This window comes from Manacus candei, unplaced genomic scaffold (assembly GCF_025592945.1).
Source record: "Manacus candei isolate 608988 ecotype Guabito, Panama unplaced genomic scaffold, ASM2559294v1 h1tg000400l, whole genome shotgun sequence".
NCBI lineage: Eukaryota > Metazoa > Chordata > Aves > Passeriformes > Pipridae > Manacus > Manacus candei.
The window spans coordinates 477-17,720 of record NW_026138448.1 but is presented as its reverse complement, the minus strand read 5'-3'; the positions used below and the strand labels follow the sequence as shown (position 1 = coordinate 17,720).

Below are 17,244 nucleotides of genomic sequence, written 5' to 3'. Positions count from 1 at the left end.
TTTGGGGGATTTGGGGGGAAATTTGGGAGGATTTGGGGGTTTTTGGGGGGAGTTTGGGGGAATTTGGGGGTGAAATTTGGGGCCTGGGGGGGATTTGAAAGGGTTTGGGATGATTTTGGGGGAGTTTGAGGGAATTTGGGGGGATTTTGGGGGAGCTTTAGGGGGTTTTGAGGGGATTTGAGGGGGTTTTGGGGAGGATTTGGGGTTTTTTGGGGAGGTTTTGGGGGCGTTTGGGGGGTTTTGGGGGGGTTTTGGGGGGAGTTTGGAGGAATTTGGGGCTGAAATTTGGGGGATTTGGGGGGATTTTGGGGAGGATTTTGGGGATTTGGGGTTTTTGGGGTGGTTTTGGGGGAGTTTGGGGGAATTTTGGGGGGAAATTTGGGGGATTTGGGGGGATTTTGGGGGGGTTTGAAAGGGTTTGGGGGGGCTTGGGGGGAGTTTGAGGGGATTTGGGGGGATTTTGGGGAGGATTTGGGGAGGAATTGGGGGGTTTTGGGGGAGCTTGAGGGGGTTTTGGGGGAGGTTTGGGGGCGATTTGGGGGATTTTGGGGGATTTGGGGGAATTTTGGGGGGAATTTGGGGGATTTGGGGGCGTTTGGGGAAGTTTTGAGGGGATTTGGGGGGATTTTGGGGAGGATTTGGGTTTTTTTGGGGAGGATTTGGGGGCTTTTGGGAAAATTTGGGGGGTTTTGGGGGGAGTTTGGAGGAATTTGAGGTTGAAATTTGGGGGATTTGGGGGGATTTTGGGGAGGATTTGGGGGGGTTGGGGGGAGTTTGAGGGGATTTGGGGGTTTTGGGGTGGTTTTGGGGGAGTTTGGGGGAATTTTGGGGGGAAATTTGGGGGGTTTGGAGGGAGTTTGAGGGGATTTGGGGGGATTTGGGGGTGAAATTTGAGGGATTTTGGGGGGGGGTTGAGGGGATTTTGGGGAGGATTTGGGGGGGTTTGGGGTCGTTGGGGTCACTTTGGGGTCGTGCCCCCTCCCCCCCCCCCCAAGAACGAGGCTTCGAGGCCCGAAAAAAAGTCCTTTATTGGGGGAGGGGAGGGGGGGGGAGGGGAGAGAGAGCAGAGACCCCCCTGGGACCCACAGGGTGCCCCATAGACACCCCACAGACGCCCCATAGACACCCCACGGTGCCCCACAGAGACCCCAGGGTGCCCCATAGACACCCCATAGACACCCCAGGGTGCCCCATAGAGACCCCATAGAGACCCCAGGGTGCCCCATAGATCCCTCAGGGTGCCCCATGGAGACCCCATAGAGACCCCAGGGTGCCCCATAGATCCCTCAGGGTGCCCCATAGACAGCCCAGGGTGCCCCATAGAGACCTCAGGACCCCCCAAGGTGCCCCATAGAGACCCCACAGACACCCCCTAGATCCCTCAGGGTGCCCCACAGAGACCCCATAGAGCCCCCAGGACTCCCCAAAGTGACCCATAGATGCCCCAAGGTGCCCCACAGAGACCCCATAAGGACCCCAGGACCGCCAGGGCACCCCACAGACACCCCAGAGTGCCCCATGGACACCCCACAGACAGCCCTGAGTACCCCATAGACACCCTATAGACACCCCATAGATCCCTCAGGGTGCCCCATAGACACCCCAGAGACACCCCAGAGCACCCCATAGACAGCCCAGGGTGCCCCATAGACACCCCAGGGTGCCCCATAGATCCCTCAGGACCCCCCAAGGTGCCCCATAGACACCCCATAGACACTCCAGGACCCCCCAAGGTGTCCCATAGACACCCCAGGGTGCCCCATAGATCCCTCAGGACACCCAAGGGTGCCCCATAGAGACCCCAGGACCCTGAGGGCACCCCATAGACACCCCATGGACACCCCAGGGCACCCCGTGGTCACCCCACAGCCACCCCAGGGTGCCCCACTGATCCCTCAGGACACCCCTAGACAGCCCAGGATCCCCCATAGACACCCCAGGGTGCCCCATAGAGACTCCAGGACCCCCAAGGTGCCCCATAGACACCCCAGGGTGCCCCATAGACACCCCATAGAGACCCCAGGGTGCCCCATAGAGACCCCATAGACACCCCAAGGTGCCCCATAGACACCCCATGGCACCTCATAGACACCCCATAGACACCCCAGGGTGCCCCATAGAGACCCCAGGACGCCCCTGGGCACCCCATAGACACCCCATAGACACCCCATAGAGACTCCAGGACCCCCTATGGTGCCCCATAGATCCCTCAGGGTGCCCCATAGACACCCCAGGGTGCCCCATAGATCCCTCAGGACACCCTAAGGTGCCCCATAGACACCCCACAGCCACTCCAGGGTGCCCCATAGATCCCTCTGGATCCCCCAAGGTGCCCCATAGACACCCCAAGGTGCCCCATAGAGACCCCATAGAGACCCCAGGACCCCCCTGGGCGCCCCATAGACACCCCATGGCCACCCCACAACCACCCCAGGGCGCCCCACTGCCCCCTCAACACCCCCCCAACGCACCCCCCCCACCCCTCCCCTCCCCATCCAAGGACTTTCCCCCTCCCCCCCCCACCCCTCCCCCTTTTACCCCCCTCCCCCGCCCTCAGGGCGGCTTGGCCGCCCCTCCCCCGCCTCCGCCCGCCCCTCCCCCCCCTCTGAAGGTCCTCCAGGCCCCCCTGCAGATGAGGCCGAACCAGTAGAGCTGCGGGGCCAGGAGGGCGGCGGCGGCCGCGTTGTGCAGGGGGGGCAGGGCCCCGGGGACCCCCAGGAGGGGGAGGCCCCGCTGGCGCCCGTAGGCCCAGTACAGGTAAGGGAAGAGCAGGACCCGGCAGAGCAGGAAGGTCACGAGCAGCGCCGCCCCGTTCAGCTTGTGCAGCGCCGTGTGCTGCAGCCGCAGCTGGGGGGGATGAAAAAAGGGCATTTTGGGGCGTTTTGGGGGCGTTTTGAGGTGTTTTGGGGTCTCCGGGGGGTGCTGGGGAAGTGGAGACCCCAAAGGGTCTCGTGGGAGGAGGAGGAGGGGGAGGGTTGGTGGTGGGACACGTCTAACCGGGGTTTGGGGGGACCCTCTCCTGGGGATTTCAAGGTGGTTTTGGGGTGGTTTGGGGGGGTTTTGGGGTGGGTTTGAGGTGTTTTGGGGTCTCCAGGGGCTGACAAACCCGTGGAGACCCCAAATGTCCCCGTGGGGTGAGCGGGGGGGTGGAGGAACCCGTGGTGGCCACATCTCACCAGGGTTGGGGGGATGATGTGGGACCCTCTATTGGGGTGTTTGGGGTGTTTTGGGGTGGTTTGAGGTGTTTTGGGGTCTCCGGGGGGTGACAAACCCGTGGAGACCCCAAAGGGACTTGTGGGGTGAGCGGGAAGGGGAGGGCTGGTGGTGGGACACGTCTAACCAGGGTTTGATGGGACCCTCTCTTGGGGATTTCAAGGTGGTTTTGGGGTCATTTTGGGGTGTTTTGGTGTGGTTTGAGGTGTTTTGGGGTCTCCGGGGGGTGCTGGAGAAGTGGAGACCCCAAATGTCCCCGTGGGGTGAGCGGGGGGTGGAGGAACCCGTGGTGGCCACATCTCACCAGGGTTGGGGGGACGATGTGGGACCCTCTCTTGGGGACCACGATGTTGTTATGGGGTCATGCTGAGGTGTTTTGGGGTCTCCAGGGGGTGACAAACCCATGGAGACCCCAAAGGGACTTGTGGGGGTGAGCGGGAAGGGGAGGGCTGGTGGTGGGACACGTCTCACCAGGGTTTGATGGGACCCTCTACTGGGGACTTTGAGGTTGGTTTTGGGGTGGTTTGGGGGGGTTTTGGGGTGGTTTTGAGGTGTCTTGGGGTCTCCGGGGGGTGCTGGAGAAGTGGAGACCCCAAAAGGACTTGTGGGGTGAGCGGGAAGGGGAGGGTTGGTGGTGGGACACGTCTGGGGAGGGTTTGGGGGGACCCTCTTGGGGACTTTGTGGTTGTTTTGGGGTCGTTTTGAGGTGTTTTGGGGTCTCCGGGGGGTGACAAACCCGTGGAGACCCCAGAGGGTCTCGTGGGAGGAGGAGGAGGGGGAGGGCTGGTGGTGGGACACATCTCACCAGGGTTTGGGGGGACCCTCTACTGGGGACTTTGAGGTTGGTTTTGGGGTGGTTTGGGGGGTTTTTGGGGTGGTTTGAGGTGTTTTGGGGTCTCCGGGGGGTGATGGAGAAGTGGAGACCCCAAATGTCTTCGTGGGGTGAGCGGGAAGGGGAGGGCTGGTGGTGGGACACGTCTAACCAGGGTTTGGGGGGACCCTCTCTTGGGGATTTCAAGGTGGTTTTGGGGTCATTTTGGGGTGTTTTGGGGTGGTTTGAGGTGTTTTGGGGTCTCCGGGGGGTGCTGGGGAAGTGGAGACCCCAAATGTCTCCGTGGGGTGAGCGGGGGGTGGAGGAACCCGTGGTGGGCACATCTCACCAGGGTTTGGGGGGACGATGTGGGACCCTCTCTTGGGGTGGTTTTGGGGTGTTTTGGGGTGGTTTGAGGTGTTTTGGGGTCTCCGGGGGGTGACAAACCCGTGGAGACCCCAAAGGGTCTCGTGGGAGGAGGAGGAGGGGGAGGGCTGGTGGTGGGACACGTCTAACCAGGGTTTGGGGGGACCTTGTGGGACCCTCTGTTGGGGGCTTTGAGGTTGTTTTTGGGGTGGTTTGAGGTGTTTTGGGGTCTCCGGGGGGTGCTGGAGAAGTGGAGACCCCAAAGGGACTTGTGGGGTGAGCGGGACGGGGAGGGCTGGTGGTGGGACACGTCTGGGGAGGGTTTGGAGGGACCCTCTCCTGGGGTCACTTGGGGGTCGTTATAGGGTCACCTTGGGGGGTTTTGGGTTGTTTTGGGATGGTTTGGGGGGATTTGGGGGGATTTTGGTTGGTTTTAAGGTATTTTTGGGTGTTTTGGGGCTGTTCTGGGGGGTTTTTTTCAGTTTTTGGGGTTTTTTTGGGGGTGGTTTTGATGTATTTTGGGGTGTTTTGGGGGTATTTCAGTTGCTCTGGGGTGTTTTTTGGGGGGTGTTTTGGGTTGGTTTCGGGGTGGTTTAGGGTGGGTTTGGGTGTTTTTTGGTGTCTTCCAGGTTGGTTTTGGGATATTTTGGGTGTTTTCGGGTCTTTCGGGGTGTTTTCAGGGTGGGTTTTGGGCTGTCGCGTTTTGGGTTGGTTTGGGTTGGTTTTGGGGTGTTTTGGGGTGTTTGGGGTTGGGTTTAGGGTGTTTTGGGTTGGTTTGGGGCGTTTTGGGATATTTTGGGGTGTTTCAGGGTGGTTTTGGGGTACTTTAGGTTGTTTTGGGGTGTTCTGGGGTGGCTTAGGGTGTTTGGGGTTATTTTGGTGTTTTTCGGGATATTTTGGTGTATTTGGGGGCGTTTTTGGGGATTTGGGGGATTTTGGGGGATTTGGGGCATTTTGGGTCGTTCTGGGGTGTCTTGAGGTGGTTTTGGGGTGTTTTGGGGTGTCTTGGGGCGGGTTTGGGGCATTTTGTGGCTTTTGGGGTGTTTCGAGGTATTTGGGGGTGTTTGGAGGTATTTTGGGGTGTTTTGGGGGGGTCTGAGGTGGTTTGGGGGCGTTCTGAGGTGATTTCCTGTGTTTCGGGGTGTTTTGGGGTATTTTGTACTATTTGAGGTATTTTGGGGGGTTTCAGGGTGGTTTGAGGTGGTTTTGGGGTGTTTTGGGTTGGTTTTGGGGTGTTTGGGGGTTTTTTTGGGCTGTTCTGGGGTGTTTTGAGGTGGTTTTGGGGTGTTTGGGGTCTTTTGGGGTGTTTTCAGGGTGGTTTTGGGGTGTTTTCAGGGTGGTTTTGGGGTGGTTTGGGTTTTTTCGGGGTCATTCTGGGGTGTTTTGAGGTGGTTTTGGGGTGTTTTGGGGTCTTTTGGGGTGTTTTGGGGTCTTTTGGGGTGTTTTCAGGGTGGTTTTGGGGTGTTGTTGTTTAGGTGTTGGTTTAGGGTGTTTTGGGATATTTTGGGGTGTTTGGGGGCGTTTCGGGGTATTTTGGGGTGGTTTTGAGGTATTTTGGGGTGTTTTGGGTTGGTTTGGGGTGTTTCGGGGTGTTTGGGGATATTTTGGGGTGTTTGGGGTATTTTGGGGCATTTGGGGGGGGGTTTGAGGTATTTTGGGTTGGTTTGGGGCGTTTCAGGGTGTTTTGGGATTGTTTGGGGCTGGTTTGGGTATTTTGGGTTGGTTGGGGTTGGGGTTGGTGGGTTTGGGGTATTTTGGGTTGTTTTGAGGTATTTTGGGTTGGTTTGGGGTTGGGGTTGGTATTTTGGGTTGGTTTTAGGGTGTTTTGGGGTTGTTTTGAGGTATTTTGGGTTGTTTGGGGGTGGTTTTGGGGTGTTTGGGGGTATTTCAGGGTGTTTTGGGGTATTTTGGGTTGGTTTCGGGTTGTTTTGAGGTGTCTTGGGGTGATTTGAGGTGGTTTTGGGGTATTTGGGGGCTGGTTTGCGGCTCTTTTTTGGTGTTTTGGGTTATTTCAGGGGGTTTGGGTTTGGTTTGGGGCGTTTGGGGCTTTTTTGGGGGGCGTTTTGTGTTTTTTTGGGGGTGTTTTTGGGGTATTTTCTGTTGGTTTGGTGTGTTTCGGGGGTGTTTTTGGGGTATTTCGGGGGGTTTTCGGGCTGGTTTTGGGGTGTTTTTAGGGTGGGTTTGGGTTGTTTTGGGGGTATTTTGGGGGTATTTGGGTGGCTTTTAGGGTGTTTTGGGGTATTTTTGGACTGTCTTGGGGTTGGTTTTAGGGTGTTTTGGGGTATTTTGGGGTGTTTTGGGGTGTTTAGGGTCATTTTGGGGGGATTTTGGGGTATTTTGGGCTGGTTTGGGGTTTTTTTGGGGGTGTTTTGGGGTTTTTTTGGGGGTATTTCGGGGGGTTTTCAGGGTGTTTTGGGGTGTTTGTGTTTTGGGTTGTTCTGGGTTGGTTTGGGGGTATTTTGGGGGTTTTTGGGTTGGGTTCAGGGTGGGTTTGGGGGTATTTTATGGTGGGTTTAGGGTGTTTTGGGGTTGATTGGGGGTGTTTTGGGGTATTTCAGGGCATTTAGGGTTGTTTTGGGTTGGTTTTAGGGTGTTTGGGGGGTATTTTGGGGGTATTTGGGTTGGTTTTAGGGTATTTTGGGCTGGTTTGGGGTATTTTGGGCTGGTTTTAGGGTGGTTTGGGGGTATTTTGGGTTGGTTTTGGGTTGTTTTGGTGCTCCCCCAGGATGAGGAGCTTGCCCGGGTGTTGGGGCCCCCCCAGGTGACGTTTTGGGGTGTTTTGGGTTATTTTGGGGATATTTTGGGGCATTTCAGGGTGGTTTTGGGGTATTTCAGGGTATTTTGGGTTGTTTTTGGGGTGTTTAGTGTCTCCCCAGGATGAGGACCTTGCCCAGGTGTTGGGGCTCCCCCAGGTGACATTTTGGGGTATTTTGGGTTATTTTGGGGATATTTTGGGGTATTTCAGGGTATTTAGGGTTGTTTTGGGGGTATTTTGGGGTATTTCAGGGTGGTTTTGGGGTATTTTTGGGGTGTTTTTGGGGTGTTTTGGTGCTCACCAGGATGAGGACCTTGCCCAGGTGTTGGGGTCCCCCCAGGTGATGTTTTGAGGTATTTGGGGATATTTTGGGGTATTTCAGGGTATTTAGGGTTGTTTTGGGGTATTTTTTGGATATTTCAGGGTGGTTTTGGGTTATTTTGGGGTGTTTTGGGTTGTTTTGGTGCTCCCCAGGATGAGGACCTCGCCCAGGTGTTGGGGCCCCCCCAGGTGACGTTTTGGGTATTTTGGGGATATTTTGGGGTATTTTTGGGATATTTTTGGGATATTTCAGGGTGTTTTTGGGGTATTTCAGGGTATTTTGGGGTATTCCAGGGTGGTTTTGGGGTATTTTGGGGTGTTTTGGGGTATTTCAGGGTGTTTTTTGGGGTATTTTGGGGTATTTTGGGGTATTTCAGGGTATTTTTGGGTGTTTTGGGGTATTTTGGGTTGTTTTGGGGTGTTTCAGGGTATTTTTGGGGTATTTCAGGGTATTTTGGGGTATTTCAGGGTGTTTTTGGGGTATTTTGGGTTGTTTGGGGGTATTTCAGGGTGGTTTTTGGGTATTTCAGGGTGTTTTTGGGGTATTTGGGTTGTTTTGGGGTGTTTGGTGCTCCCCAGGATGAGGACCTTGCCCAGGTGTTGGGACCCCCCCAGGTGATGTTTTGGGGGTATTTTGGGGTATTTAGGGTTGTTTTGGGGGTATTTTGGCGTATTTCGGGGTGTTTGGGGGTATTTCAGGGTGGTTTTGGGGTATTTTTGGGGTGTTTTGGGTTGTTTTGGTGCTCCCCAGGATGAGGACCTCGCCCAGGTGTTGGGGGCCCCCCAGGTGATGTTTTGGGGTAATTTTGGTCTGTTTTGGGGTTGTTTTGGGGTATTTCAGGGTATTTCGGGGTAGTTTTGGAGTGGTTTTGTGGTATTTTAGGGTATTTAGGGTTGGTTTTAGGGTATTTTGGGCTGGTTTGGGGTATTTTGGGTTGGTTTTAGGGTGGTTTGAGGGTATTTTGGGTTGTTTTGGGTTGTTTTGGTGCTCCCCAGGATGAGGAGCTTGCCCAGGTGTTGGGGCCCCCCCAGGTGATGTTTTGGGGTATTTTGGGATATTTTGGGGCTATTTTGGGGTATTTCAGGGTATTTAGGGTTGTTTTGGGGGTATTTTTGGGGTATTTCAGGGTGTTTTTGGGGTATTTTGGGTGTTTTTGGGGTGTTTTGGTGCTCACCAGGATGAGAACCTCGCCCAGGTGTTGGGGCCCCCCCAGGTGATGTTTTGGGGTATTTTGGGTTGTTTTGGGGTATTTTGGGGTATTTTGGGTTGTTTTGGGGTATTTTGGGGTATTTTGGGTTGTTTTGGGGTGTTTAGTGTCTCCCCAGGATGAGGACCTTGCCCAGGTGTTGGGGTCCCCCCAGGTGATGTTTTGGGGTATTTGGGGATATTTTGGGGTATTTAGGGATATTTTGGGGTATTTCAGGGTATTTTTGGGGTATTTCAGGGTATTTTGGGGTATTTCAGGGTGTTTTTGGGGTGTTTGGGGTTGTTTTGGGGTATTTCAGGGTGGTTTTGGGGTATTTCAGGGTGGTTTTGGGGTATTTCAGGGTGTTTCTGGGTGGTTTTGGGGTATTTTGGGTGTTTTTGGGGTGTTTGGTGCTCACCAGGATGAGGACCTTGCCGAGGCAGACGAAGGGGGTGCTGAGCTCGGCCATCAGGAGACACCCCAGGAAGAAATCGCCCTTCCCCTGGCGCCACAGCTGGGGGGGCACGGGGGGGGTCAGGTGTGCCCAGGTGTGCCCAGGTGACCCCCAGGTGTGCCCAGGTAACCCCCAGGTGTGCCCAGGTGTGCCCAGGTGACCCCCAGGTGTGCCCAGGTAACCCCCAGGTGTGTCCCAGGTGTGCCCAGGTGTGTCCCAGGTGTGCCCAGGTAACCCCCAGGTGTGTCTCAGGTGTGCCCAGGTGTGCCCAGGTGTGCCCAGGTGTGCCCAGGTGTGCCCAAGTACCCCCCAGGTGTGCCCAGGTGTGTCCCAGGTGTGCCCAGATAACCCCCAGGTGTGCCCAGGTAACCCCCAGGTGTGCCCAGGTGTGTCCCAGGTGTGCCCAGGTGTGTCCAGGTGTGCCCAGGTGTGTCCCAAGTACCCCCCAGGTGTGCCCAGGTGTGCCCAGGTGTGTCCCAGGTGTGCCCAGGTGTGCCCAGGTAACCCCCAGGTGTGCCCAGGTGTGCCCAGGTAACCCCCAGGTATGCCCAGGTGTGCCCAGGTGTGTCCCAGGTGTGCCCAGGTGTGCCTATATAACACCCAGGTGTGCCCAGGTGTGCCCAGGTGTGCCCAAGTACCCCCCAGGTGTGCCCAGGTGTGTCCCAGGTGTGCCCAGGTCTCTCCCAATTTCTCCCAGGTGCCCCCAGGTGTGCCCAGGTGTATCCCAACCCCCCCCCCCGGGTGCCCCCAGGTGTCCCAGGTGCCCCCCAAATCCCCCCTCAGCCACCTCCAGGTGCCCCCAGGACCCAAAGAAATCCCCCCAAACCCCCCCCAGGTGCCCCCAGGTGTGCCCAGGTGCCCCCAGGTGTATCCCAACCCCCCCCAGGTGCCCCCAGGTGTGCCCCCAGGTGTATCCCAATTTCTCCCAGGTGCCCCCAGGTGTGCCCACGTGTATCCCACCCCCCCCAGGTGCCCCCAGGTGCCCCCAGGTGTGCCCAGGTGTATCCCAACCCCCCCAGGTGTGCCCAGGTGTGCCCAGGTGTGCCCAGGTGCCCCCAGGTGTGCCCAGGTGTATCCCAACCCCCCCAGGTGCGCTCACAGTGGCGACGGGGAAGCAGACGAGCACCATGGCCAGGTGGTGTCACCCCCAAATCCCCCCCGGGTGCCCCCAGCTGCCCCCAGGTGTATCCCAATCCCCCCCAGGTGCCCCCAGGTGTGCCCAGGTGCGCTCACAGTGGCGACGGGGAAGCAGACGAGCACCATGGCCAGGTGGTGTCACCCCCACAACCCCCCCAGGTGCCCCCAGGTGTATCCCACCACCCCCAGGTGTGCCCAGGTGTGCCCAGGTGCCCCCAGGTGCCCCCAGGTGTATCCCAACCCCCCCCAGGTGCCCCCAGGTGTGCCCAGGTGTATCCCAACCCCCTCCAGATGCTCCCAGATGCCCCCAGGTGCCCCCAGGTGTGCCCCCCAGGTGTGCCCCCCAGGTGCGCTCACGGTGGCCACGGGGAAGCAGACGAGCACCATGGCCAGGTGGTGTCACCCCCAAATCCCCCCCAGGTGCCCCCAGGTGTGCCCAGGTGCCCCCCAGGTGCCCCCAGGTGTGCCCAGGTGCCCCCAGGTGCCCCCAGGTGTGCCCCCCAGGTGCGCTCACGGTGGCCACGGGGAAGCAGACGAGCACCATGGCCAGGTGGTGTCACCCCCAAATCCCCCCCGGGTGCCCCCAGGTGTGCCCAGGTGTGCCCAGGTGCCCCCAGGTGTATCCCACCCCCCCAGGTGCCCCCAGGTGTGCCCCCAGGTGCCCCCAGGTGTGCCCAGGTGTGCCCAGGTGCCCCCAGGTGTGCCCAGGTGTGCCCAGGTGTGCCCAGGTGCCCCCAGGTGCCCCCAGGTGTGCCCAGGTGTGCCCAGGTGCCCCCAGGTGCCCCCAGGTGTGCCCAGGTGTATCCCAATCCCCCCAGGTGCCCCCCAGGTGTGCCCAGGTGCCCCCAGGTGCGCCCAGGTGCGCTCACGGTGGCGACGGGGAAGCAGACGAGCACCATGGCCAGGTGGTGCAGGACCATGAGCAGGTCTCGGCGCAGGAAGGCGGCGGCGGCGGCGCGGGCGTGGCCGGGTGGGGCGTGGCCGGCGGGGGGGGCGTGTCCCTTCACCTGGGCGCGCTGCAGGTGGCACAGGTACATGGCGTAGACGTCGTAGACGAAGTAGGGCACCGCGAAGGGGGGGTAGGCCGAGGCCAGCCAGTGCCTGGGACAGGTGAGACAGGGGGGACAGGTGGGCACAGGTGAGACAGGTGGGGACAGGTGGGCACAGGTGGGGCAGGTGGGACAGGTGGGACAGGTGGGACAGGTGGGACAGGTGGGATGGGTGGGCACAGGTGGGACAGGTGGGACAGGTGAGATGGGTGGGACAGGTGAGACAGGTGAGATGGGTGGGCACAGGTGAGATGGGTGGGCACAGGTGGGCACAGGTGAGAGAGGTGGGACAGGTGAGATGGGTGGGCACAGGTGAGATGGGTGGGCACAGGTGGGACAGGTGAGAGAGGTGGGACAGGTGAGATGGGTGGGCACAGGTGGGCACAGGTGGGCACAGGTGAGACAGGTGGGCACAGGTGGGAGAGGTGGGACAGGTGAGACAGGTGAGACAGGTGGGCACAGGTGGGACAGGTGGGACAGGTGAGACAGGTGGGCACAGATGGGCACAGGTGGGACAGGTGGGACAGGTGAGATGGGTGGGCACAGGTGAGATGGGTGGGACAGGTGGGACAGGTGGGACAGGTGGGCACAGGTGGGCACAGGTGGGACAGGTGAGATGGGTGGGACAGGTGGGACAGGTGGGACAGGTGAGATGGGTGAGATGGGTGGGACAGGTGGGACAGGTGGGCACAGGTGAGACAGGTGGGCACAGGTGAGATGGGTGGGACAGGTGAGATGGGTGGGACAGGTGGGACAGGTGGGCACAGGTGAGACAGGTGGGACAGGTGAGACAGGTGGGCACAGGTGAGATGGGTGGGCACAGGTGGGCACAGGTGGGCACAGGTGGGGCAGGTGGGGCAGGTGGGCACAGGTGGGACAGGTGAGATGGGTGGGACAGGTGGGCACAGGTGGGCACAGGTGGGACAGGTGAGATGGGTGAGACAGGTGGGACAGGTGGGCACAGGTGAGACAGGTGGGACAGGTGGGCACAGGTGGGACAGGTGAGACAGGTGGGCACAGATGGGCACAGGTGGGCACAGGTGAGAGAGGTGAGAGAGGTGGGCACAGGTGAGATGGGTGGGACAGGTGGGACAGGTGGGAAAGGTGAGACAGGTGGGCACAGGTGAGATGGGTGGGCACAGGTGGGACAGGTGGGACAGGTGGGACAGGTGGGCACAGGTGAGATGGGTGAGACAGGTGGGCACAGGTGAGATGGGTGGGCACAGGTGAGACAGGTGGGACAGGTGGGATAGGTGGGAGAGGTGGGCACAGGTGGGAGAGGTGGGCACAGGTGAGGGAGGGGGGTTTCTGGTGGGCGGGTGGCAGTTTTGGGGGGGTCTCAGGTGCCCCAGGTGTGTCCCAGGTGTGTCCCAGGTGACAGTTTTGGGGTCCCAGCTGTCCCCCAGGTGTGTCCCAGGTGTCCCCAGGTGTGTCCCAGGTGTCCCCCAGGTGTCCCCCAGGTGTGCCCAGGTGTCCCCAGATGTGTCCCAGCTGTCCCCCCACGTGTCCCAGGTGTGCCCAGGTGTCCCCAGGTGTGTCCCAGGTGTGCCAGGTGACAGTTTAGGGGTCCCAGGTGCCCCAGGTGAGTCCCAGCTGTCCCAGGTGTGTCCCAGGTGTGTCCCAGGTGCCCCCCAGGTGACAGTTTTGGGGGTCCCAGGTGCCCCCCAGGTGCGTCCCAGGTGTGTCCCAGGTGTCCCAGGTGTCCCAGGTGACAGTTTAGGGGTCTCAGGTGTGCCCACGTGCACCCAGGTGTGCCCCCCAGGTGTGTCCCAGGTGTCCCAGGTGCCCCCCAGGTGTGTCCCAGGTGCCCCCTAGGTGTTCCCAGGTGCCCCCCAGGTGTGCCCAGGTGTGTCCCAGGTGACAGTTTGGGGGTCTCAGCTGTCCCCAGGTGTGTCCCAGGTGTGTCCCAGGTGACAGTTTTGGGGTCCCAGGTGTCCCCCAGGTGTGTCTCAGGTGTCCCAGGTGACAGTTTAGGGGTCCCAGCTGCCCCAGGTGTGCCCAGGTGTCCCCAGGTGTGTCCCAGGTCACAGTTTTGGGGTCCCAGGTGTGTCCCAGGTGTGTCCCAGGTACCCCCAGGTGCCCCCCAGGTGCCCCAGGTGTGTCCCAGGTGTCCCCAGGTGTCCCCAGGTGTGCCCAGGTGACAGTTTTGGGGGTCCCAGGTGCCCCCCAGATGTCCCCCAGGTGTGTCCCAGGTGTGCCCAGGTGTGTCCCCAGGTGTGTCCCAGGTGTGTCCCAGGTGTGCTCAGGTGTGCCCAGGTGACAGTTTAGGGGTCTCAGGTGCCCCCAGGTGTCCCCAGGTGCCCCCCAGGTGCCCCCAGGTGTCCCCAGGTGCCCCCCAGGTGCCCCCAGGTGTCCCCAGGTGTCCCCAGGTGCCCCCCAGGTGTGTCTGTCACTCACGTGTCGTCGATGACGTGCCGGCAGGAGGAGGAGATCAGGTACCCGGCGGTCGAGGCCATCACGGCCTGGATGGAGGAGACCAACCTGGGGGGGGGGGGACCGTCAGGGGGGCTGGGGGGTTTGGGGGGATTTGGGGGTGTTGGGGGGATTTGGGGCGACATTGAGAGGATTTGGGGGATTTGGGGGGGGTTGGGGACATTGGGGGGATTTGGGGACATTTGGGGACATTGGGGGGATTTGGGGCCATTGGGGGGATTTGGGGGGATTTGGGGTGTTTGGGGGATTTGGGGACATTGGGGACATTTGGGGGACTTCGGGGGGATTTGGGGGGTTTGGGGACATTGGGGTCACTGGGGGTGTTGGGGGGTGTTGGGGGCATTGGGGGGATTTGGGGGGATTTGGGGACATTGGGGGGGTTTGGGGGATTTGGGATATTGGGGGGATTTGGGGGCATTGGGGGGATTTGGGGGAGGTTTGGGGGGATTTGGGGACATTGAGGGGACATTGAGGGGTGTTGAGGAAATTGGGGGGATTTGGGGACATTTGGGGACATTGGGGGGATTTGGGGACATTGGGGGACACTGGGAGGGTTTGGGGTCATTGGGGGAATTTGGGGATGTTGGGGGGATTTGGGGACATTGAGGGGACACTGAGGGGACATTGGGGGTGTTGGGGGGATTTGGGGGATTTGGGGACATTGGGGGGGTTTGGGGACATTGGGGTGACACGGGGGTGACCTGGGTGACAGGGGGGACCCGGGTGACACTGTCCCGTGGGGGAGGGGGACACGGGCGACCCGCGGGGGGGGAGGGGCGGCCCGCGGTGACGTCACTAAGCCGTGTCCCCGCGGTGACGTCACTAAGCCCTGTCCCCGCGCTGTCTCCGCGTCACCGGCCACGTGCCGCGGCTAAGCCGGCCCCTCCCCCCCCCCCTCGGGGTCACCAACCCCCCCCCTTGTAATGTCACCCCCAACCCCCCCCCTCCTTGTCACCAACCCCCCCCAGTGTCACCAACCCCGTCCCAGGGTCCCCTCCTGGTCCCCATTCCCGATGTCCCCATCCCTGTCCCCTCCTTGTCCCCATCCCGGTCTCTCCCATCCCCCCCTTAATCCCCATCCCTGTCCTTGTCCCCATCCCTGTCCCCATCCCCATGTCCCGGTGTCCCTGTCCCCTTGTCCCCTCTCCCATCTCTCCCACCCCCCCGTTAATCCCCATCCCTGTCCCTGTGTCCCTTGTCCCCATCCCTGTCCTTGTCCCCTCCTTGTTCCCATCCCTGTCCCCGTGTCCCCACCCCCATCTCTCCCATTCCCCCTTAATCCCCATCCCTGTCCCCTTTTCCCCCCCCACCCCCCCCTTAATCCCCATCCCTGTCCCCATGTCCCCCTCCTTGTCCCCATCCCCGTCCCCTCCTTGTCCCTATCCCTGTCCCCTTGTCCCCATCCCGGTCTCTCCCATCCCCCTCTTAATCCCCATCCCTGTCCTCTTGTCCCCTTGTCCCCACCCCTGTGTCCCCGTGTCCCCCCCATCTCTCCCATCCCCCTCTTAATCCCCATCCCCGCGTCCCTTGTCCCCTTGTCCCCATCCCTGTCCTCATCCCTGTCTCAATCCCTGTGTCCCCTTGTCCCCATCCCTGTCCCCATCCCTGTCCCCTTGTCCCCATCCCGGTCTCTCCCATCCCCCTCTTAATCCCCATCCCTGTGTCCCCATCCCTGTCCCCTCCCTGTGTCCCTGTCCCCTTGTCCCCACCCCCATCTCTCCCATCCACCCTCTTAATCCCCATCCCTGTCCCTGTCCCTTGTCCCTGTGTCCCTTATCCCCCTCTCTGTCCCCTCCTTGTCCCCATCCCGGTGTCCCCATCCCTGTCCCCTTGTCCCCATGTCCCCCTCCTTGTTCCCATCTCTGTCCCCGTGTCCCCCCCCCTCCCATCCCCCTCTTAATCCCCATCCCTGCGTCCCTTGTCCTCTTGTCCCCTTGTCCCCATCCCTGTGTCCCTGTCCCCTTATCCCATCCCCTCCTTGTCCCCATCCCTGTCCCCATCCCGGTGTCCCCATCCCTGTCCCCTTGTCCCCATCCCTCGTCCCCCTCCCCCATTCCCGACATCCCCCTCCCCGTCCCTGTCCCCCTCTCCGTCCCCCCATCCCGATTTTCCCACCTGGCCACCAGGACGGTGGCGTTTTCCCTGGCGCAGCCCCCCTGTCCCCTCAGTGTCCCCATCCCTGCCCCCATCCCTGTCCCCTTGTCCCCCCCCCCCCGTCTCTCCCATCCCCCTCTTAATCCCCATCCCTGTCCCCTTGTCCCCATCCCCATGTCCCTGTGTCCCCATCCCCCTCTCTCCCATCCCCCTCTTAATCCCCATCCCTGTCCCTGTCCTCTTGTCCCCTTGTCCCCATCCCTGTCCCAATCCCTGTGTCCCCATCCCTGTCCCCTTGTCCTCTTGTCCCCTTGTCCCCCCCCATCTTTCCCATCCCCCTCTTAATCCCCATCCCTGCGTCCCTTGTCCTCTTGTCCCCTTGTCCTCCTCCCTGTCCCCCTCCCTGTCCCTTGTCCCCTCCCTGTGTCCCCATCCCTGTCCCCCTCCATGTCCCTGTCCCCTTATCTCCTTCCTTGTCCCCCTCCCTGTGTCCCGGTGTCCCCATCCCTGTCCCCATCCCTGTGCCCTTGTCCCCCCCATCTCTCCCATCCCCCGCTTAATCCCCATCCCTGTCCCCTTGTCCCTTGTCCCCATCCCTGTCCCCATGTCCCCCTCCTTGTCCCCATCCCTGTGTCCCTTGTCCTCTTGTCCCCATCCCTGTCCTCTTGTCCCCCTCCTTGTCCCTCTTAATCCCCATCCCTGCGTCCCCTGTCCTCTTGTCCCCTTCTCCCCATCCCTGTGTCCCTGTCCCCTTATCCCATCCCCTCCTTGCCCCCATCCCTGTCCCCATCCCTGTGTCCCCATCCTTGTCCCCTTCTCCCCACCCCCCTCTCTCCCATCCCCCTCTTAATCCCCATCCCTGTCCCCTTGTCCTCTTGTCCCCTTCTCCCCCTCCCTGTCCCTGTCCCCTTATCTCCCTCCCTGTCCCCATCCCTGTCCCTGTCCCTGTCCCTGTCCCCATCCCCGTGTCCCTGTGTCCCCATCCCTGTCCCCTTGTCCCTATCCCGGTCTCTCCCATCCCCCTCTTAATCCCCATCCCTGTCCCTGTCCCCATCCCTGTGTCCCTGTCCCCTCCTTGTCCCCATCCCTGTCCCCTTCTCCCCCCCCCCATCTCTCCCATCCCCCGTTAATCCCCATCCCTGTCCCCTAATCCCGGTGTCCCCATCCCTTATCCCGGTGTCCCCATCCCGATTTTCCCGGTGTCCCCATCCCGATTTTCCCGGTGTCCCCATCCCGATTTTCCCGGTGTCTCCATCCCATTTTTCCCACCTTGCTGCCAGTACTGTGGCGTTCTCCCTGTCCCCTAATCCCGTGTCCCCATCCCTATTTTCCGGTGTCCCCATCCCCTTATCCGGTGTCCCCATCCGATTTTCCCACCTGGCGGCCAGTACTGTGGCGTTCTCCCTGTCCCTCAGTGTCCCCTC

The 17,244-nt window shown here is 60.5% G+C and overlaps 1 protein-coding gene and 2 long non-coding RNA genes across 3 annotated transcripts; 2 read left to right on the top strand and 1 right to left on the bottom strand.

The window, feature by feature from the left end:
• The first annotated feature begins 1,167 nt into the window (after positions 1-1,167).
• LOC127465471 (uncharacterized) lies at positions 1,168-2,382 on the top strand. Its single transcript, XR_007902214.1, has 3 exons — positions 1,168-1,217; positions 1,972-2,056; positions 2,267-2,382. It is a non-coding gene; the product is annotated as an uncharacterized LOC127465471 (long non-coding RNA).
• A 163-nt stretch (positions 2,383-2,545) lies between these two features.
• On the bottom strand, positions 2,546-15,877 carry TLCD3B (TLC domain containing 3B). Its single transcript, XM_051775985.1, has 5 exons — positions 15,842-15,877; positions 13,691-13,774; positions 11,114-11,345; positions 9,072-9,167; positions 2,546-2,847 (listed from the first exon to the last, which is right to left on the bottom strand). Exons 2-5 carry the CDS (start codon positions 13,747-13,749, stop codon positions 2,554-2,556), a joined length of 681 nt encoding a protein of 226 aa, XP_051631945.1. The 5' UTR covers positions 13,750-13,774; positions 15,842-15,877; the 3' UTR covers positions 2,546-2,553.
• LOC127465468 (uncharacterized) lies at positions 11,889-12,311 on the top strand. Its single transcript, XR_007902211.1, has 4 exons — positions 11,889-11,904; positions 12,070-12,097; positions 12,146-12,173; positions 12,286-12,311. It is a non-coding gene; the product is annotated as an uncharacterized LOC127465468 (long non-coding RNA).
• Positions 15,878-17,244: the final 1,367 nt, after the last annotated feature.